The 23,135-nt window shown below is 34.6% G+C and overlaps 1 protein-coding gene across 1 annotated transcript; it reads right to left on the reverse strand.

The window, feature by feature from the left end:
• Nucleotides 1-1,228: 1,228 nt before the first annotated feature.
• On the reverse strand, nucleotides 1,229-4,437 carry LOC113281214 (indole-3-acetic acid-amido synthetase GH3.17-like). The gene is made up of 4 exons (XM_026529896.1): nucleotides 3,774-4,437; nucleotides 3,567-3,668; nucleotides 2,611-3,473; nucleotides 1,229-2,097 (listed from the first exon to the last, which is right to left on the reverse strand). Exons 1-4 carry the CDS (start codon nucleotides 4,064-4,066, stop codon nucleotides 1,487-1,489), a joined length of 1,869 nt encoding a protein of 622 aa, XP_026385681.1. The 5' UTR covers nucleotides 4,067-4,437; the 3' UTR covers nucleotides 1,229-1,486.
• Nucleotides 4,438-23,135: the final 18,698 nt, after the last annotated feature.

Genomic DNA, 23,135 nt, shown 5'->3' on the forward strand with positions numbered 1-23,135 from the left:
GCCGTTTTTAGAATGTACCACGTTTTATATTTTTATATAATCAATGATAAAGTAATTGGGTGATTTCGCAGATATTTCGATTGCAGGATCAAATTTTTATAATCAGTGACCTAAATTCGAAAATCGCTAACACCAAATTTTTATAATCAGAATCTCATAATCAATACAACTCACCGAGCCTCTCTACGAGATAGTGCCCAAATGTTACGCCTTTCGTGCAGGTCACAACTTACGGGGATCCTGATTCACACTCTAAATTATGAAACTTAACCTAAGTTTTATCTGGAGATTTTGATCTTCGAACGTATCTAAGCAAAGGACACTGAATTACCAACTAAAGTTGGTCGTCTGTTTTACGTGTATTACTTTCTCTTGAAATTCTTTTGTCTAACATGAATGATATATGTCAGCATTTGTCCTGTGGTCCAAGATCTTTATGCTATCTCACACGTAAATGGAAAGTCCTTTGAGAGGGACAAGCTCTTAGGTTTGCTTAGCTTGTCAAAGTGTCTTGAGATTAACTGCCCTAAATGGTTACATCCGTTTCTTTCTAAGATGATGACTGTTGATTCCATTACTGACTCCAACTCTCTAAGCCAGTGATTTGTAGAAAACTAGAAATACTAGGATTTTGATACAAAATGCACCTCCAATGGTAGGCCGTCCAATTCTCAAGACTGATATCCGCTAACTCATGTCCGGCAACTCCGTGGCCGGGCAAAAAAATAGTGAAATTTCATGTGCTAAATTTTCAGAAAACTTTCAGTTGTGAGTACAGAGTACAGGCTCTTTCTTTCTACTGTCTCCGGTGCTTCAAAACATGGAATTTAATTCTCTTTAAGTTGACTACTGAATTATAAACGGAAAATGGGTCATTTGTCCAAATATTGTTAAATCACGGTTCAAATGGACAATTAAAAAATAGTTTGGGTGAAATGGCCAGAAAAAATAGCAAGGATGAAACTGGATTCATCCTATCTTAAATTTAAAAAATAGCAAGGATGAAACTGGATACATCCTGTGTAAATTAAAAATAAGAAAAAATATTGAAAATGGGCACGATGAAATTGGTTACATCCTGCCTATTTTTACATTTTTGTCCATTTAAACAGTATCAAAATCTAACTGTCCATTTCACCCAGGAATTGTTGATTTTGATCTTTTTAACCAATTTTGTGAATTATAAAAGCATCAAAATAAATATTTTGAATTGACATAAATACCCTCATTAATTAACCGAAAATAGATGACATTAAATAATTTCCACACACAATAGTACTAATTCAGAACAATAAGCTAAGGGTAATATCGTCTTCCAAACAATCCAAGAGAGATGAAAATAAAGAAGAAAAAAGAACCAAGAGAGGGAGAGCGAGCTTTTACAAATCCAGATTCTAATGGATTCCTAAGAAATTCTAAGGAATCCCATTGAATAACACTGACTACTGAGAGGACTACATGTGGGGATTCCTGTAAACTTCTTCTTCTACTGATCCAAAGGGATGCATTTGGATTCCATTGTGTAAGGTTGCCAGAATGGAGTTTTCCTACTAAAAAACTTGCCAATGACCATGGAATCCAGAATCTTAATAGCAACATCAGACTTGATACACCTTGGTGTCTTGTATTGATTTACTGAAGAGCCTTGAGTGACACAAAAATCCATAAGTGCATCAAATGCACCACTTCTCACAACCCTTATTTCCAGTGGACCAATTGATTTATCTTTGTTCCTACATCTTCTGTAAACTGAATCAAGTGATTCTTCAACTGTTGAACAGCATTCTTCCATCATTTTCGTATCGACATCAGGAAATTCACCGTTTATATTTTCTCTAATTTTCAGTTCCCAGTACAAAACATAATGGCCAGGAATCGATGAAGTATCCGCATAACTTGTATACTCAGTTAATAGAAAACCCAATGGCTCGATCACTAGTTTGGCTTGTGTTACTGCTTTCAACAGATCCTCTTCGTTTGTTTTGTCTGTATCGATACTTAAGACTACGTTGCGGCGATGCACAAACCGGAACTGTGGTGCATTGTTGTAAAATCCTGTCACCATTAGAATGTCACCAACTCTGTACCTGTATAGCCCTGGAAACAGAGAAAAAACAGAGGAAGCTCATTTTCGTCTCATCCTTGTCCTCTAAATCTATTTCTACAGTGCATATGTAAAAACTACAGCAAAATTTACAGTGTCCATGAAGATGAAAGAATATACATGAAGAAGTGTACACATTCTAGCCCGTGCGCTAAATTAGTCCCAAGTCTATGAATTTATGCATGCAAGTGTATATGTCCTAGAGTCCTAGACCAGGGCAATCATTATCCTATGAGCCACTTTCGCAGAGAGTGATGTCCGAGGGCAATAAAATGGGGATTGCAATTTGTGATATGATTGCATAACAACATAATAAATGATAATGGGCTATGAAAATATTAAATTCAACGGCCTTGAATCTTAACAAGAAAAAATATACTAACAAAAATAACTAAAGAGTCGGCCAAATTTAAGATGTGTTACTGAGCAGGAATTGAATGAAGCATGTGGATCAGATCTGAAAAAGAGGAAGACCCAAAAAAATATGTGAAAAATTGAGAGCTAACCTGTGAAAGTGGTGACAACGATTTCGTAATAATGACCGACTTTGACATCCGCAAGATCGACAGTTTCCATCACTTGTTGTTCCTCTTCCCCTAAGCTGCAAATCTTATCAGACAGGCCGTTGCATTGAATCCCTTGGCTTGCTTCTTCTTCGTCATGGTTTTTCTCGACAGGAATGAACTCGAAGTAGGCCATATTTGGAAGGAGTGTGTAAGAAACGTCAGATGACCTGTTCAAAGGATTTACATTGATCCCGAAGTAACTCTCGGACGAAGCGTACATAGTAGATAGAAGAGGTAGCCCACCACTATAGAAATCCAGTGTAGGGATATATTGTGCCATGGACCCTGTGACAATCACGTCGATGTACTTGGTTCTTGGCCATAATCTCTTAACTATCCCATCCCATGATTTTTTACCACATTCTTTCTCAATGTAATCGGCCAATTCTTCATTCGGTTGTCTAAGAATGTTCATAACAGCAATTCGACACCCCGGGTCAGTGATCCATGTACTTACATTCCCCGTCCTGATGTTTGAACACAACTCTTGCCAGAAATCTTCTAAGAACTTTATGGCTCGGAGGAACGCAGATGCAAAAACAGCTCCTACCCTTAGCACCTCATCTCGTTGAACTAAACCGCATAGTAACTGACAATACATACTCTGCTTGTTGTCTGAGCACAAGATGGTCTCGTCGGGACTCGTATAGACACTGTACCTGCTGAAAGCCCGGTTTCGAAAATTGCTACTTTTGTAATAACTTGTCAATACGGGCCGTGCCACCAAACCCGACGGAGTACTAATTTCTGGTTTTATGAATAAGAGGTACATTCCTTTACCTTGGTCTAAACCATCTACATACCTGAAATTTGAACCAAAACCATCTTAAGAAACAGTGTCTAAGCTTCCAACTAAAATGGTAACACAAAAGCAGGATAAAGTTTTAGATCCTTACTTGTTCATAACAGGCACAAGGAGATTGTACATGAATGTCTTTCTATCCAAATCTTCAGAAGTGGTTGGCATCATCTTTGGTTGTCCTCCTGAAGTTCCAGAACTGCAGGAAGATGAAAACATTTTGTACACTGAGTAGTCAAGAAATGAAAAAATGCTAAAAAGAAAAAAAAAATCAATTTAAATTCTCTGAGTATAAAATTCTTACCTTGTAAGAAGCTCAGTGATGGTTTGTGAACATATGATATTAGATGGTTCACCATTTGCAAGCCTTTCGATGTATGGCTTAATATCTTCATAATTCACAACCGGAACTTTATCTTTGAACGTTTCCTTGTTGATCACATGATCACCAAGAAACTTTCCTAAATACTCAGTTTCCCCATTTTGTTGCAATATGCTTTCTAGTATCTGCTGTTGAATTTGTTTCGCATTGGTGGTCAAATCATCCAGTAGTTTGATACCACCTTCACCATCATTAGGATCACAAGTTATGAACATTTTTTTTTCTTCTTCTTCCTATGATCCAAAATAATGGGTTACCAGTGAGACAGAGAGAAGAAGTAAATGAATGAATTTTTTAAACAGAAGACAAAGAGATAGGACTGAGATGAAACCCTAACAACAACAACAACTAACTGTACTACTGGCTGCCCATCGTTGGTCTCTCATTCTCTTTATCCCTCTCTCATATTTAAAACTTGGTCACTCTAAGACTCACTGCCGTGAAGAGGGTTTGCTGTTTCTGTTTCTTGGTAGCTGCTGAATAAAGAGTAGTGAATGATTATATAACAGAATTTTTTCTTTTCTGTTGAGGAGGAGGAGAAGAGGAGGGATTCTTTGGGAATTGGTAGTATTTTGTTTTTTCAAAGAAGAGAGAACAAGGAAGAAATAAGTAGGAAATGTAGGAGAAGTAGAAGCTATGAAGGTCCTACACACGTGGCCTTGTCTGGGAGGGGTTTGATCTTAAGATTAGAATTTGGTTTTTTTGATTATTATTAGTCAAAACTACACCCAATTATAGATTAATTATTGTAATGAAAAATGTTCTGTTTTTGATTGGGGATTACTATAATAAGTTTAGTCCAAATATAATTAGGGTTTAGCTTATTATATACTGAAGAAAAAACAGCTGAATTATTTGCCAAGAGAGGCTCAATAAAGTATATAATCAAGTGGATTCACAATAAACAAATATATACATTAAATAAAATAATTTACGAAAAACTTTCTGATAAAAATAATTGAGCCTATATTGGTTTTGTGCATGCCATCCTTTAATGGAGAAACTAGGAAAAAATAAGTAAACCTTCGATTTATTGTATTAATTCTGCGAGCCCATGAAGCTTTTTGTCCCATGAATTTGCATCAGAAGAGGTAACAACGAAGCACAGTAGTATTCATTTTCCTTGATTTTTGAACTTAAGTAACCTGATAATTTTATCACGGTACTACAGTAATATCGGCTCAATAGCATAACCAAAGGTGTATCGAAGACAGACGGGAAGGTAATCGATGCTGTGTTCCGACACTGTGTGGTCATGATATTGTGTATTGTCTATGATGTTGTTATGTGAACTGAAATTGGTTTTGTTTGGATGTTAGTCATATCAATTTGGATAAAAAGATGGTGACAACAAGCTTTCTGTGCACACTTTGGATGTTTCCACCATTATGGTAATCTCCTCCTACCCACATGAATGCATGATATCATTTCTAGTAGTTACCTAAAAATGTATACTAAGAAGAAATACAGTGACATCTTATTGTTACCTAATCGCTACTGCTTTCTCCTTCAACTAATCTTCTTAAATCCACCAACTATCTCATTAAATCCACATTTTGTTTTCTACTCCTAATTAGCTATTTTAATTTTTGGAAGCTCTAATCTTTAACAACAAGTATTTAGATGCTGTCCCGAACCAGTAGAGTTGCAAATGCAATCGGTTGCTAGGTATCTTTGATATACCTACTACTTTGGAATGTAAAACACGTCGGTAATCGAATTTCAGCCGAAAGAAAAAAAGGTTTCGTATTTTGTTTTCTACTCCTAATTAGCTAGTTAAATTTTGACAGCTCTAATCTTTAACAACAACTCTTCGGATGCTATCTAGAACCAGCGTAGTTGCAAATGCAATTGTTTACTAGGTATGTTTGATATGCCTACTACTTTAGAATGTAAAACACGTCAGTATTCGAATTTCTACCGAAGCAAAAAAAAAAAGTTTCACATTTTGTTTTCTACTCCTAATTAGCTAGTTAAATTTTAGCAGCTCTAAAATTTAACAACAACTCTTCAAATGCCATCCAGAACCAGAACCAGTAGCTGTGCAAATGCGATCATTTGCTAGCTATGTTTGATATACCTACCGCATTAGAATGTAGAACATGTCAGTATTCAAATTTCTACCGTTTAGTTAGAAAAGAAAAAAGAGACTTACGTTTAAATGTTCACGGCTATGGTTCAAGGAGAAAAAATGTTCACAGCTTGACCACTCATTAGGATTTAATGTGTCCAATGTACAAACATATTTTCATGACATGCTGCATATATATATATTATACAAATTGATCATGTGGGATTTAATAGAACAATTATGCACGGGTATTGTCATAAATCAGGTGTCCTCTCAAAGGACCCTACTCTTAAATCAATCAAAAGAATTATATGATTATTCGTCGACAAATTACCGGTCAATCGAGCACCACAGGAAAATTGTAATTTACAGAAAATTTGAAGGATTAATTAGAGCTGGATAAACCAAGAAAAATATGGTTTTGATCCCTTACTGACTCAGCAGGTCCTACGAACATTGTCATATCTAGATAAGGTTGATGACGAAAAGAAAGATTGGTGATTTTGTCTTCAAATTTTGGGTACTGTAACAAAGTTTTGTTTGCATGCATAAAATGAAGAAAATTCAAATAAATATAACAAAGAAATGGTAATAGAATATGACCAGTTAAACAGCTAGCTCTTAAGCATATAGACAAAATGTGGCTAGTCATAAGAAAAAAATGTTGTAATTTCCTTACGAAATTTGTCTAGATTTTTGTTTACATTTTGTTGTTGTTAGGGTTATATTTTATGAGGAGGTGAAGGTGAACATGGCGAAAGAGCAACAACATAAGCCAGATAAGTTGGAGAAAGAAGACAGTTACAAAAGAAAGTCAAAGTCAAAGGTAGTACATTAAGTTGTTTGAATTATTTAGTAATGATTCGAAGAAAATTTAACTAAATCAACTGTCATGAAATGATTAATTAAATGAGTAATTAAATGATTAAGTTTGTTAAGCAATAATTAACCCAATGAACGGGGGATTTTGTTGGATTTGGTACTGCTGAAATGTTTGGATTATAAAAATGAACCCACACGAGGTGGAGGTGTCTTACTTAGGGGACAGACTGCCCTAAAATGGTGCAGATGAGAAGGATGGCAGCAAGGACCGGAGGAGGAATAAACTGCACCGGAGGTCACTACTCGCTGCCCAATCAGAAGTCCAAAAAGAATTGTCGCTTTTGTTAAACCCTGAGTTATGAGTAGCAATGCCATTTTTCAAACTCATACTAAATAATTGAATTAAGTTCCCATATATAATCAGTCAATGCAAGTTCAGATAATAATATCTATGGAGTACTGTATGATCGTGAATGTTTTTGGTACTAGTACAAAAAAAAAAATCACAAATTCTTCCTTCCTTCCTTTCCTTCTTTCTTTCTTTCTAAGCTGACATTAATCCCAAATATGCTTGTACCTCTACCTGTACGGAGTGAAAATTTACGTGTAAATCTTTTTGGGTTGGTTGCTTGCTTTTTGGTTGATGATAACATTGCACTCTCCATTGTTTGAGAAAAGATATTCAAGTTCAAAAATGTGTTGTTTAATGCTAGACCAGGCTGTCAAGAAGCTTTACTGCTACTATATCCATCTTTTTCCTTTACATGGAAAGCACAAGAAACCAATAGAAAACTAGTTTATGGAAACCACCACAGTTTTTGCTCCTTGTGGCACAAACAAACACCGTAAGTGAAGGGCAATCAACACCAGCAATAGAGAAACTGCCCTGAAAAAGAGAATCCAACCATACCTATAGAGAACCCTAGCCTTTTTCTTAATCAAACCTACTATCTAGGTTAGCTTAGGACTGATTCCTAATTTCTTAGATTATTAGAAGCTCTGAGGTAGGAGCCTAGCTACTAGTAATACAAAACACATTTCAACAGCTGACTTTGGTCAAATTTGGTAATCTCTTTTCTATATGTTACGTGAGTAAAAACAACTTATTTTCGTTTTACCATATTCGAGTTAAGCAAACGGCCTTGGCTATGCTAGACTCATCGGACAGGGTTTCAGAATCTATCAAATTTCATTACCTGTAAGAAAACACAAGTAAGAGAACATATACTAATATAAGAGCAACCACAGCCACGACCAAATGGGGACTAAACCCAAATTTGATCTCAAAATGTGCCGTAACGGAAGGGACCAAATCCAAATTTGGTCGTCAAAATTAGGGTTTGAGACCAAATGTGGTCATCAACCCAGACTAAACAAAGATATAGTGGGACGGAAGTATTAATAGCGTATGAAAGCAGGCGAGATTTTAGTGACCGTATGAAATCAGACGAGAGTATAATTACCGTTTGAAGATGGGGCGGTGATACAATTAGCGTATGAATCAGGCGCATCTATAAACTCCGCCTAACCGAACGCATGTAATACATACGTCCCAACACATGCGTAGTTATATTGTACGCCTCAATGGGACGTTGGTATATTGTACGCCCCAATGGGACGTTGTTTTAATATACGCCCCAATGGGACGTTGGTGTATTCACTTGTTTAGTGGGATAATACGTTATTAGAAGAAGATTAGTGGGCTAATACGTTATTAGAAGAAGATTAGCGGGCTAATATGTTATTAGAAGAAGATTAATGGGTTAATATTTCTGTAAATTCACTAATCAGGCGGTCATTAAAAGTGCGCCTGAATCAGGCGGACATTAAAAGTGCGCATGATATCAGACGGTCATTAAAAGTGCGCCTGAAATCGGGCGGTCATTAAAAATGCGTCTGAATTGGGGCGTTTTTTATACTTCCGCCTGACTGAAAAATAATCTTCCATGACTGTGTTTGATCACTGTAAATGCCAAAAAAAATTAGCTTTTGGTCTGCTATTTGGCATTTGGTCGACTCCATGACTGTGGATGCTCTAAGGGAAGCATATGCGTTGTGGAAAGTGGAGCAAGGTAGGAACTGGGATGGGGATCCACAGTACTCTTTCCAAAAACCACACACATTGTCCAACAAAAACTCATTTTTGATGATTTTTTGTTTTATGACAGGGAGCATAATCAAAATCCAAGAAAGGTTTTCGAAAAACTCATTTCTTAATCATACCCATATTATTATGTTGATGTAGTAATGATCATAGATATCTGCTGATGATCCCAATATCGCAGTAAAGAAAGACACATTGATGGGAAATTAAGAACTCCACGTCATTGAGCTCCAAATCTATTCTCTCTGGGAAACAAAGTCCACCCTACCACAACCATGCGGTTTGTTTTTCGTGAACGGTTATACAGAAAAACAAGAGATGAATTGGCTAATGTTAGAAATAACTCGTGTCGTAACGGCACTGGCTAATATTGGTTCTAATAAATTGGTATTAGTTTTATGGGGAAAAAATGGTATAAAAAGTATAGAAAAACATCTTATCAATGATTTTTGAGGAACTGTCTTACAGAAATTTGGACGGGTCAATTGGATGTGAATTTTTTTGGTGTCTAGTGCGATCTAGAATTATAGAAATCTCAGATCACAACACCCAAAATTCTGTGTTAGACAGTTTGGCTACCAAGTCTATTTTTTGGAATCAGTAACCCGCGCAACATTACAAAATGTGAATATGAATAATAGTAGAAAAAACTGGACTTAAAGCTCAGGCCTCAGTCTCAATAAATATTACATATAATTGTCAACACAAAATAATTGGACGATTTTGAAAAATCCTTACAGACTGAGTTGCAGTTGATTGGATTAAATAATTTTATTAATGTTGTTATATTTTTTGACATTATCAGTCAACCACAAAACTCATATATGACTTCCAACAACATCTTCAGACTTCTTGAATTAGGTTATTACAAACTGATTCAGTTCACCGAATAGGTTTATTTATATCTTTGCACCTCTTTTAAATTCTGCAGTGTTGTTGTTATTGGCGTTGCAAGTGTTAGAGCACTGCTCGGTCGAACTCGCAAGCGTTGCTATCTCAAGCTTGTTTGGCAAGTTTAATTGCCAAAACTATAAGTCTTGATTTCTAGTCTACTTATAGCTAAGTCTCGGATTAGGATATAAAGTGTAGTTGAGATTTAGTCTTCACGACGTTCATCGATTAAAGACGAGGAACTACTAAGGGGAGCTTGTGGAACTTCATCAACAAAAGGTATGTGGAGACTTGAACTCATCTATCACTCAAAAGTCTATCTACTCTATCTCCTATTTGAGAAAAAAGTCGTATAGCTATATAAACTTCGATTATACATATTTGATATTTCGAGCTGAGTTTAACTCGCTTAAATATTTCTCGAAGTATGTGTTGGTAAGCTTTCGCTTTAACCAAGTTCATCTTATATTCTTGACGAAAGTAAAAAGATGATCATGTGAAAATTGCTTGGTAACATCTTACATGATTTGTGTGAGACAGTCATTTGATGTAGACTCAGAATATTTCGTATTGATCTATCGATCACTTGAAAATTGCTTTGAAGCTAATAGTTTGTGTGAGACAGCTATTGACGTCTTCCGAGAATGTTTCAATGATTGAAATGGGAGTTTAGAACAATGATATGACACAATATGCGTACTTATATGCTAACTTTTGCAAGTTATTCCGAGTCCGGGAACCATAGTATGCATACCCGTATGCATACTGGTTAGTTTAATGAAGGTTCGGGAACTTAGTATGCATACCCATATGCGTACTGGCGTAAGTTCATGTCCGGAAATTCAACTGAGTTTGGAAGTTATGCGTACCCGTTTGCATACTGGCGAACCCAAACTAAGTCTGGCCACTTAGGTATGCGTACCCGTTTGCATACTTGGGTAGGTTATGTTCTAAAATCGGTTTGTTCATGAACTAATACATTTATATAATAAGGAATGCAATCTTTTGCAAACCGTGGCTATAATGTTCATGAATTTATTCGAGTGAATCAAAAATCGATTTTGCTTCAATTGTGTCTTGTATACTTCTATGAGAATATAAACAATTGAACAACTCTAGAACTAGTTTCATTTGAGTCATTTGAACTAGTTGTGTTAAGATGAACAAGATTGATATGAAAGTGTTCATACGGCTAACTTCAGATAACTATTGTTGAGCCAACAAAGTGTACACGTTTAGGTATGGTTACATATCTAAATGAATTCACTTTTTCATTTGTGTGTAATAAGCTAAGTTCGATCTAACGGTTTAAAGATATTAGCTTGAGTCTAATCAGGTTTTCATCTAACGGTGAATATTGAATGCTTTGTTACCAAGGTAACATTGATTGCAAACCGTGATTTGAGGACTATATAAAGGAGAACTATAGAAACTGGGAAACCTAATCCCCACACCTCTTGTGTGATACTAGTTGCGACTAGAGTCGATTCTCCTTTAAACTAGGTTTTTCTAAAACCATTATAGGTTAACAACTTAAAGACTTCATTGGGATTCTGAAGCCAGATCCAACTATTTTCTTTGTAGTTGCATGTTCTGATCTTGCTGTTTTATATCGTATTAAGTATTATCTTCTTTAAAATTTGCTCGAGATTTAATCTCCGATAGGAAAGATAAAAAGTAGTCACAAGCATCTTCGTCTCATCGTTTGTGATTCCACAATATCTTGTTTCGCTACCATACGATTAAGATTATTGTGAGGTGATTGATATTACTAGGCTGTTCTTCGGGAATATAAGTCTGGTGTATCAATTGGTTCTTGTTCACCTTGATTTGTCAAAAGACAAAACAAAACTCATAGGTATTTCTGTGGGAGACAGATTTATTTATTCAATAGACTTTTTTTTTTGAGACAGATTGGTTTATCAAGTCATCGACTTTGGGTCGTAGCAATTCTTAATTGTGGGTGAGATCAGCTAAGGGAATCAAGTGCGTAGAGTCCTGCTGGGATTCAGAGGCGTAAGGCACATGACTGTACCTTGGTCAGTGTGAGAATTGTTAGGGCTCAACTACATTCCAGTCCGAAGTTAACTTGGAGTAGGCTAGTGTCTGTAGCGGCTTAATACAATGTGGTGTTCAAATCTGGACTAGGTCCCGGGGTTTTTCTGCATTTGCGGTTTCCTCATTAACAAAATTTCTGGTGTCTGTGTTATTTCTTTTCCGAATTATATTTTCTATATAATTGAAATATCACAGGTTGTGCGTACTTCAATCAATTAGATAATCCAACCTTTGGTTGTTGATATAAATTGATTGACACTTGAACATTGGTCTTTGGTACAGTTCAAGTTGTTTCGCATAATAATAAGGCTCGCGGATTTCTATCTGTTTGATTTGATGATTACATTGTGAAACAGAGATACAACTCTTGGATACATTTCCATTGATTGAGTCTGACTGTCTAGTTGTTCTCTTGGAATTATATTGGAGTTTGTCCATACAGATTTCCTAAACGAAATATTGGGTGAGGTTGTTAGACCCCCACTTTTTGAGCATGTGCTAAAACTCTACCTAAAGTATGAATTTGAGATGATTATGAAGGAACAAATATAACTCAATTTATGTGGATCTATAATCACTATAGGTGGTTACTTCTATTTTTTTGTGAGCCTATTCAATTTCAAACTTTTCTTTGGTATAAACAATTAATGAAAATCAACCATTCAATTTTGAACCTTGAAGACAATAAGAAATACTATGATTTTTCATCCCACTGTTAATGGTTTCTTTGAATAGAATTAATGGGTATTAGTTGATGCTAGCAACTTTGTGTCGGCTTGGGCTACTTATTTTTATTGTTGGAGTAGAAAATACAATTTATTAAAAATTTACATGTCGTGAGAATATGAAAGCTTGGAAGTAGAGTAACACAATTGGACTGCCAACTTTATCATGCAACCACTTTCCCTTTAATTAATAAACTAGACAGGTTACAAAATGGCATTGTTGAAGTTCATATTAGCTTGGATGGTTCTTGAACTTTCGATTTCAATATAGCACTGTCACATTCAGAAGCAGATTAGTTCGCTGAACTTTTGATGGTAATTAGTTCGAATCCACTAGCACGAGATACTTTACCGGACACCAGACGTTGGGCTCTTAATTCTAATGGGAAATTCTTGGTTAAATCCTTATATGATTCACTAACAAAATAAGACGATATCAACGTGTTTCCATACAAGTTTGTATGGAAGACTAAAGTCCCTCCTAAATTAATTTTTTGATCTGGTACCCTGTACACGGTAAGCTCAACTCTCTTGACATGTTGCAGTATAAGGGGATTGATATTTATAGTTCATGCATACTTCGTTGTGATAGTTCCGAGTCACAAGACCACATTCTCCTCCACTGCAAGGTTGCCTACAAACTTTGGATGGCCATAACACCTACAAATTTATGGGCATGGGTGTTTCCTGAGACGATGCTCTGGTTTGCTCACTCTTAGTCGTGTAATACTCTGTCATCTTCAGGAAAAGTTGTATAAGACTTAATGGCTGCATATGTGATTTGGCCCTTTGGAAGGAAAGAAATTGCCGAACGTTCGAAGATAGCTACAACTTTAAGACGGATAACGAGTTAGTTACTGAAGCTAAAACTCTGGTTCTGACATGGGCTTCTGCCTATAGGAAGAGGGTGCACTTCAACTTCTCCTATTATGTGCACAATTGGGATGTTGTATTTTGTTAATTACTGTTTTTAGTTTTCCCTCTTGTCTACCTTTGGTAGACTTTGTAAATTATCCCTTTATCAAATAAAACTCTCTCTTCTCATAAAAAAAAACACTATCTAAGATCAATATTTTCATAAGAATGTAAAGAAATTATATCAGATTGCTTGGGATCACCATAGCTAGATGTGACTGGCTATGTAATAGGCATTTATTTACATTTAGGCCATCTATGACATGTTTTGAATACCCATGTCATGTAGTAAGATTTTGTGCGTACTTACCGAAATGAATTGTCTGGATAGCCAAACTCTTCGAGTATGTCACTTTATGAGTAATTATGTTTTTGGATCACATCCGAGTGAACATAAATTTCAAGGCTTAGAAAATTATTTTAATTTATAAAAAATAAAGGAAATTAATCATTTTCTTAGATTGAAAAATAAAAGAAAAATATTTAAATAAAGTAATTTATTTTAAAATAGTAATCGTTGTTCTTCCAACTTAACGGATTTTTTTAACATCAAACTGAAAGAGAAAACTCGTATATTGAAAAAAATTTAATAGATATTGCCTCAATAAAAAAAAATCCATGTTAACAAAAAATAAAAATATGTTCCAATTACCTTTAATTTCTTTTAAAAGAAATTAGATTTTTTATAAAAATAATAAATAACTTCTTATTATATTATCATTATTGATATTAATTTGGGACTCATATATGTTGATGTTGAGGACTCAATTAATTAGCATTAAGTATCATTCAGTATCTTGAGTTATGATGTGATAACAAAGTAGATAAATACCCTAGCTATTGATGTGTAGATGAAATCCATTAGTTTTTACCGTCGGATGTATTTGGCTAGGATGAGATTAGATGGTCGGATGCGGCGTTTGTCTCTGAAAAATGTTATCTGTCCGCCAAAGGCTCAAAAACCCCTTATGTTTTGTATTATAGACTAGGTCTCAACCCGTGTCGTAACCGCACGGAAAAGGATATGTGTTTCAAATGTATCCATCGATTCATACATGTCGTAACTGTTTGAGAAGAATCGAAACGATCGATCCAGGTCTAAATGTTTTGAGGATTTGGTTAATAAACATGTCCTTATCCTTGAATCTTTAATATTGTGTATGCAAGTCATACAACCCTTTGGGACAAGCATAGTTAACCGTTAGAGCAAACCCTATGGGCAGTCGAATATTACTTCAAAAAAATATCATCAAAGGTCATTCACCAAATTTGTAACAAAACTAAAAACACCTAAAATTACTTTAAAATCAATTAGATTAATCTTGCAAAATATGTTAGCATTAGAATTTAATTTTTCTCTTTGATATAAATTATTGGGTTCCCAATTTACATAAATTTGTGTTTATTCATTTTTCTAAAATTTATAATAATATTTAATTCTTGATCCATTTCTTTTCTTGTTTCTTTACCTATTATCATGAACTATTTCTCAAGCATGCATAATTACACGAAGTTGGGGAGAAATGACAAAAACAGAAATCATGACAAAAAAGGGGAATAAAGAGAGATGTGAGAAACTGAATAGATTACAATTAATTCACGCGTAGCCTTGCATAAACTCATGAAGTAGGGGAGAAATAATGACAGAAACACCATGACAAAAAAGGGAAATAAAGAGATGTGAGAAACTGAACTGATTACAATTAATTCGCGTGTATCCTTGTGTTTGGTCAAAAAAAATTTATAGGTTTCTTTTTTGGAAAAATCTGGCCTTTAAAGATTGTTTTAATTTTTTTTTTTAAAAAAAAAGTAATTTGAAAACTAAAATCAAATTAAAACAAAACCAAGAAAAATTAACCAAGGGTGACTGAATAATTTACATATCTTAGGACACCTTTTCTCTCCCTACTACCACTACTTCTTTCACCACCACATTATCTTCACCACTCCACCAGTCTCACCAGTACTCACCACCATTATCCCCACTGTCGATCCACCACCACCACCCACCATCAAAACCACCATTAGTGCTTAATTTACCTATCTTAGGACCCCTTTTCTCACCCTACTACCACTACTTCTTCCACCTCCACATTATGGTCACCACTCCACTAGTCTCACCAATACCCACCATCATTATCCCCACCACTTCCCACGATCACAACCACCATTAATGCTTACTGATATGGTTAATATCAAATAAATTTATTATGTATCAACAAAAATATACTCATTTGATTAATTAAAGAAACATTTATTATAAAATATCAATTGAACATTTATTATTAAATTTTAATTAAACGTGATCATTTGTATTTTGGAAATGTAATCAATTTTATTTTAATACTAAAAACCGTCATTTATTCAATCGGGTACTATAAATAGCTGGGATCCCATTTGGGTGATCTAACGGTCATGATCATATTGTCTTATATGATTTAGTATCCTCCTCAAAATATTTGTGTTTTGTCCTTACCAGTTGGGTTAAAAAAGTCAAGTTGCCCATTTTGTAAAGACACAAAACTATTATTGTCCACTACTGTTCACTAACATCCACCGCCGTACGTAAAAACCAGCCACACCCACTATTTTTTTCACCACCAGTAATGTTACCACCTCCACCACTCACACATACCCACCATTGTTTCCACCACTCACTGCTTCTTTCACTACCACCATTAAAAATTATTAATATAATTTTTAACCGGGGTCACTGTAGTACAGTGGTAAAGTCATTGGGTGATGATACCAGTTATCTGAGTTCGAAACTCGCCAACACTAAATTATTTACCGATCAATATATATATATATATATATATATATATAGTTTTTAATAAACTTGTTTATTAATAAAATTACGTATATATTAGAATCATTAAATGAACATTTGTCATGAAAAAATAATTAGTCATTCATCATGAGCAATTAATAGGACACTAATTAATAAAGAATTTATAATGGTTAGTTGAAAAAACCATGGCCGTAGATTTATCCCTCCTAGACAAATCTCGACCACTCTTTATTTAGCCTAACTTAGCCAAGATTTGTTTTGTATTCTAGATATAGATACAATCCTATCCACATGACTTTGTCGAATTAAAAAAGCCCCACTTTATAACAATCAAACCTCCTTGATTAATACTCACCAATCTATTTGTTTTTTAAATTAAAAATAACTTGAATAAAGATCAAGTGCAAAGTTAAATTAAATCAAGATCAAATATCTGAATCGTATCATGATCAAACACAAAAATTAAACGTCTTCTTTTCAAAATATTGGATGGTCAAAAAATTGCAGTTGAATCTTTATAAGTTGAACGAAAGGATTACAAAAAAGAGAATCATTTAATAGAAATTTTCAAGGTTAAAATAAAATAAAAACCAATTACTCATGGTGACAAAAATACTAGCAACTTCCACCTGAATGCTACCATCAGAAACAAAAGAAACAACATTGCAGGTTTTTACAACTTCAATAATATATATATATTGAAAGGATAGAGCATCTCTGCAGTTGTCTCACCTCCCATTTTGAAAGTCTGATGTGCTCTTTCAATCCTACCATTAATTAGGACATAGTCAACCTCATTCATACCACCATGTCTAACCTAGACAATGCTACCTTCCTTATGTATCCTGATATGGATAAGATAAAATATGCTCTATTTGGAATATATCTTAATTCTAGTACTGGACTCAATGGTTTTCCATCATGTTTCTTCAAAAAAATCTAGAACCCAATTAGCATTGATGTTTGTAATTTTTTTTTATCCTTTTCCACTAATAGCTTCATGCTTATACAGTTAAACAAAACTTTCATCTCGTTAGTTATTAAAGTCCATGACTCATCTAAACCCGGAGAAACAAAACAATATCTATCTGTAACATTGATTGCAATAATCTCCAAGGTCATAGCTAACAAAATGAAGCCTTTTCTACCTACCATAATAAACCCCTACAAGTCAGCTTTTATCAATCAATGACAAATCTCTGACAACATTTTGGTTACACATGAGATCATTCACCCCATAAGAAAGAAAGAAATAATATAAATTTTGGTTTAAAGAATAGAAGATTGACATGGCCAATTTTATTTTGATAGAGCGGAATGCAGTTTCTTAATGGCCATTCTTGAAAAAATATGAGGTTTTGCGAAGACCGATGCAATCTTATATTTCAAAAAATTATTATTGTATAAATATACTAGAGTATCATAACAATGTGATCCTTTGTCACCTTAGGCTGAGTATAGTGGAGGAGGTAAGGGGATACTTGTACAGTCCCGCCACGTCACTTAGGGGTAAGATCATAGTCTAGTGGTGAGGGAGGTAATTAGGATATGGGTGAGGATTGCTTCCTCGGCCAAGAGTGTTTTATTTATATAAAACACTCAAGGTGGTCCAAAAATCTGATATTAATATATTTTATTAGTTTTTTTATTATAATAAAAGAGTAAGCGAGGATTGAGTCCTCGTTTTTCTCTTTTTTCTGGCGAGGATTTTTGAAATCCCCTCCCATCTTACCTGTTTTCGAGCTGAGAGAAAGGGGATTATAAATTTTCAAGGCTTTATCCACTACTTTATGTCATTATCATTACCTCAAATCTCTCCACTACACTCAGCCTCATATCTTAATTCCACAAACACCTAACAATACCTACCGGAACAACTACTTCCATATGTACTATGTCATAGGATAAATCTATCAACATATGAAGGTTAACAGACTTCAAAGAATTCATATCAACCCAAGGATGATCCTTGGGACTTCTAAGAGGCCTCCATGACATAGATTTTAAGTGGTTGAGGATCGATTTCTAAGTCACAAACTCGAATAATAAGTTTTTTTTTTTTGGTAAATGTATAAAGACTCAAACTGAACAAGGATATGAACAATGGACGGGTATGTTTCAACATGTAATTGAGCTCAATTAGAACATTGTGATACTAGAAAAAGGGAGATGAAATAGGAAGGTGATAGGTTTTAATCCCTCCCAATAGACATCCCCGACATATATAGATGTTACGATGATGAAGACCTTGCACTTGACGGATAGTTACGATGCCCAATTCAAAGTTGCTGATAATTAGATTTACAACAACTATAAAGCTTATTTTTATAAACTTAATTCTTGTGTAAAACATATACTATAAAGATATTTATGATATCTTGCAGTTGATAGAAAAATTTCAAACATCCTAACTATCAATCGATCGTTCTCCTCCCGAGCTTTAGTAATGTTGCTTCTCCTATCAGTTGTGAAGAGATAGAAATCTCATTGGAATTGTTGAGTTAAGAAAATAAATAACCTATAAGAATATCTCGGAATCATTAAATATGTTTGGATACAAACCCAAGGATGACCCATACCATAAAGCATAGGTGCCTCCTCAAACCTACAAATATGTAACCTTAGGCCTCAAAGTTAAGGACACCAATTTGAAGATTCTATCTGCAAAGTGCAAGTTATATGTGCCTTTACTTATTTTTAGCTGAGTATTGAGTTTATCTCTACTTAAGTGCGTTTGTTAGCTTTTTACCAAATTTTTTCACCTAATCATGTTATTATTCTCACAAACAATATGCTATTACCGGCAATAATAACGACCGGTTAACCTTTGCTTTGTTTCCATATTTGATATGTGACCAAGCAAGAACCATTAGTGGTAAGGACTATAGCATCACCACAGCCGACAACATAGAAAAAGGAGATTGCTTAACTGCAACAGCTATCCTGGAGTGGGTTCTACACTTCACTCCTTCCTTATCAATATTGTGTGCTAACAAGACGATCAAGAAAACAATGTAGAGTCTACACATGACTACAAGATGACAATCCATACATTATCTTTTGATTAAGCTGGTTAGGCTTAAAGAATATTTTGAAAATGTCTAATATGGGGATCTTGAATGCAAATTAACATCATCGCTCATGTTTTTAAATATTTTGTATTTTCCAATGTAATGATTAGTTCTTGTCTTGTGCGTGGATGCACAAAATAACAATACCCAAATTTCATTATGACGTTTTAATCCATGCGTCTATTTTTTTGGGTTAACACTGAGCTATTTTCAGCCCTAGTTAGTAAGTACGCAAACATTTCGCGAATTGTACGCGAACTATCCGAACACGCACTGATACGCGTACTTTCGACACATTTTTACAACCCGAATCATATTTGCGATTTTTTTAGCATTTTACGAATAGTTAGCGAACTATACAAAGTCACGAATAGTTCACGAATTAATTGTCGCATTAATTCGGTCATTATTTCAACCCCATTTTATGCTGATTCCACCCATTCATTGCGTACATGTTTGTTGGTGATTATGTTCATAATTGTAATAACACCATTTAAATCATGAATTTTCATATTGTATATATAAAAAAATCATAATAAGTAACACTCAAATAATTTTTAATACACGATGATACTAAAAAAATATGTTTTATAATAAAATAGATATCAAATTTTACATGCCGAATAGGGATATATTAAAGTGAAAAATACTAGAACCCCCTACTATATGGGTTCAATATATAGAAGCCCCACTAAATGGATCATATATTGTCAACTCCATACTTTCAGAAAATGATATTACTAGGCCCAAAACATCAAATTTTCTTCAGATCTGGCCCATAATTAATTATTATGAATTTTAATAATGGCAACACTACCCTTTAGTATATATACAAGAGGAATATATCAGAAGATATTTCATTTCTTCATTCTCTTTCTCTTTCTTCTCCATCTCTTTCTCTCTCGGCTCCAGCGTTTCAGATCTGTGAAGAAGAAGAAGACGAATCGATCCAGTAGTTTTTGCAGCTGATCATCAGTTAATCTTCAAATATGAATCAATCATTCAATCGATTTCATTTGAATCTAGGTTTTAGTTAGTTTTTAAGCTGCATCAGGTTAGGTTTTCGTTGGATCGACTGTTTTTTTTGAAGATTTTGAATCGAATCTAAGTTTCAGTCGATTCGAAGCAGCAGAAATCATTTCCGATTAGGTTCATCATTCTTACTTTTCTTAGTTCGATTAATTCGATTAGGTTTTTGATTTTTATTTTGATTGATTCTGTTCATATATGAGAAGAAGAAGAACCTGATTTTTTTTTGAATCAATCGAAGATCTTTAATGTAGTTTTAACCCTAATTACTTACTTTTTATGCAGATTCAACAATGGAACTAAGAAGATCTTCAACAGCAGCAGAAATGAATTGGTCGTACGAGAAAATATCTGAAAATCAATAAGATTTCTCTCGTTTTTAATTGAATCAACAAGTTTTAAATCTAGGTATGCGTTTAGGATATTGTTGTTTCTGTTGTTTTTGTTGTTGTTGTTGACTTGTTTTTGTTTTTATTTTGCTTATCTCGCCTACACATCGTTTGATTGATGAATCTGTGGCAGTGTTGGTGGTGGATATGCAGGTTCTGGTGGAAGATGAGGAGGTTGTAGTGGTTGAGTTGGTGGTATTGGAGAAGTTTTGGAGGAGGATCTGAAGTCAGTGGTAAGTAAGCTGATTCTTTCTTTCTTATTTGACATAACTTGCTTTATTTTCAACATTTTTTATGAATAGATGTATTTTGTGTACAAATTTATAGCAATATGACATGTTTTGTGTTGTTTCATTAATTTTGTATTCTGTGTACAAATTTATAGCAATACGACATGTTCTGTGTTGTTTCATTAATGTGTATGGATAGTTTGATACTTATAAATTACTGTGCAAGTGTATGAGTCTTAGAATTCTGATGCACAACATGTGTAACTTGCGTCTACACATCCAAATTTCATGTGTAACTTGCGTATACACATGTATAATTTGTGTATACACATGTGTAATTAGGAGTTACACATGCTAATTGAATGTGTAGCTTATAGTTACATATGTGTTTTCATTGAACTGCTGGATACACATGTCATATATGGATGTGTAATTCTCAGTTACACTAGTCAGGTGCATGTATAACTCCTAATTACACATGCTAAGCAAACAAAAGCACCCAATTGTTGAGACAAAAGCAATTGCAGGCACTTTCCTCCCCCCATTGTTGAGACATTACTTCCAAAACACCCAAGGTCTTATCTTCGTGTAATTGCTAGTTAGTGGTGGTGTTTTGGTATGAAGCTAAGAGGTTTAGTATGGATAATTTGTATTTGGAGTTAGTGGTGGTGTTTTGGTATGAAGCTTAGAGGTTTGGTATGGATGTTGGAGCTGTGTTAGACACTGTAAGTTGGATCTACTTTACATTCTGTTTGTCTTAGTGGTGGTGTTTTGGTATGAAATATTTTGTATGCACATCATGTTTTAAATATGTTAGCCATCTATAATCTCATCTTTTATCGACTCTGAGAAGGATATCATGTGATTTCTATAACCATATCCTTGTTTATCAGTTTGCAGCTATGTGTACTCTACGTGACAGTCTGCGTGTTTAACTAGCATTGGTAGACTATGGATGTGTAACTAGTAGTTACACATGCTAATTAAATGTGTAACTTATAGGTACACAAGCTAAATGGATGTGTATCTACTAGTTACACATGTTAATTAGATGTGTAACTATAAGTTACACATGCTAATTTGATGAGATATGCATATACAGTTCTTAGAAAATATTGAATGGTGCTGGCAAAATTTTGATTATTTTATTTGTTCCTGAATTTTTCTTTTGTAGTGGATTGACTACGTTAAACTACATAGAGCTTGATTGTATCAGAAGTGCAAGGATGAAGGTTTGTGTTTCGATTTTTAAATGCCAGTACCTTTTGTTATTTGTCTGAAACTTTTACAAGTAATTCACTGGACTTGACTGATAGACTAGCTTTGGCACTTGATATCATCACATATATTGACATATTTAAACTGAACCAAGAATGATGTTCATGTGAAACCAATCCTTTTTTAGCTGTTTGCTCCTGGCCTGTAGTTGTATGTTTTATTTGATGTTTGTGAGTCTTCGTTTATATCTGAATAGGTACTTCCTTGGCCTTCTACAACTGAAGTATCTAGTATTCATGTATTGGAGGTGATTTGTATATGAGCATCTAGGAAGATGCTCATGATTTTGCTATATTCAGTTGTCAAATATACAAGTGTGGTGGCTGTGGTAGGAAGTGCAGGTGATGGTGCTTACAGAGTGATGGCTGGTGCTATACTGAAGAATGGTTGCAGCTGCTGGAGTGACTACCAGAGCCACCACACCTTATATGACATGTGTAACTGTTGATTACACATTTCATATGCATGTGTAACTCCAAATTACACATTTTATATGCATGTGTAACTCCAAAGTACACATGCATTTTATGTGTACTAGCTGATTATACATGCTTGTTTATGAGTGTGTTAGTTAGCTGATTATACATATGCTATGATTTGACGAAATTTGTAGTGGAAGGTATGCTGATCTTTTGTAATGAAATGGTACTGAACAGGTTATGGATGTGTTGATTTCAGAGTATGAAAGTTCATAGAGAGCTGTAGGAGTGTGCAAGTTGTACAGATGCAGATTTGGCATTGGTTTGTAATGAACGAGTACTGTTATTGCTATCATATAGCTCAGGTATGCACTGGTTGAAGAATCAGAATGGTTTGAGTTAATGATGCTCAGGTAGATTTATGTTATGAGTTAACATTACATGTACTGGTGCAACTACAGTTAAGACAGTGGTAATGGAATAGAGGAAAT

The sequence above is a fragment of the Papaver somniferum genome, chromosome 5 (genome assembly GCF_003573695.1).
Source record: "Papaver somniferum cultivar HN1 chromosome 5, ASM357369v1, whole genome shotgun sequence".
Classification (NCBI taxonomy): domain Eukaryota; kingdom Viridiplantae; phylum Streptophyta; class Magnoliopsida; order Ranunculales; family Papaveraceae; genus Papaver; species Papaver somniferum.

Bases quoted from the DNA above. Each gene is read 5' to 3' on its own strand.
- LOC113281214 (XM_026529896.1), bottom strand. From the start codon at position 4,066: ATGTTCATAACTTGTGATCCTAATGATGGTGAAGGTGGTATCAAACTA. The intron at 3,669-3,773 runs GTAAGAATTTTA...ATCTTCCTGCAG, and splicing joins ATCACTGAGCTTCTTACAAG to TTCTGGAACTTCAGGAGGAC. The intron at 3,474-3,566 runs GTAAGGATCTAA...TTCAAATTTCAG, and splicing joins CTTGTGCCTGTTATGAACAA to GTATGTAGATGGTTTAGACC.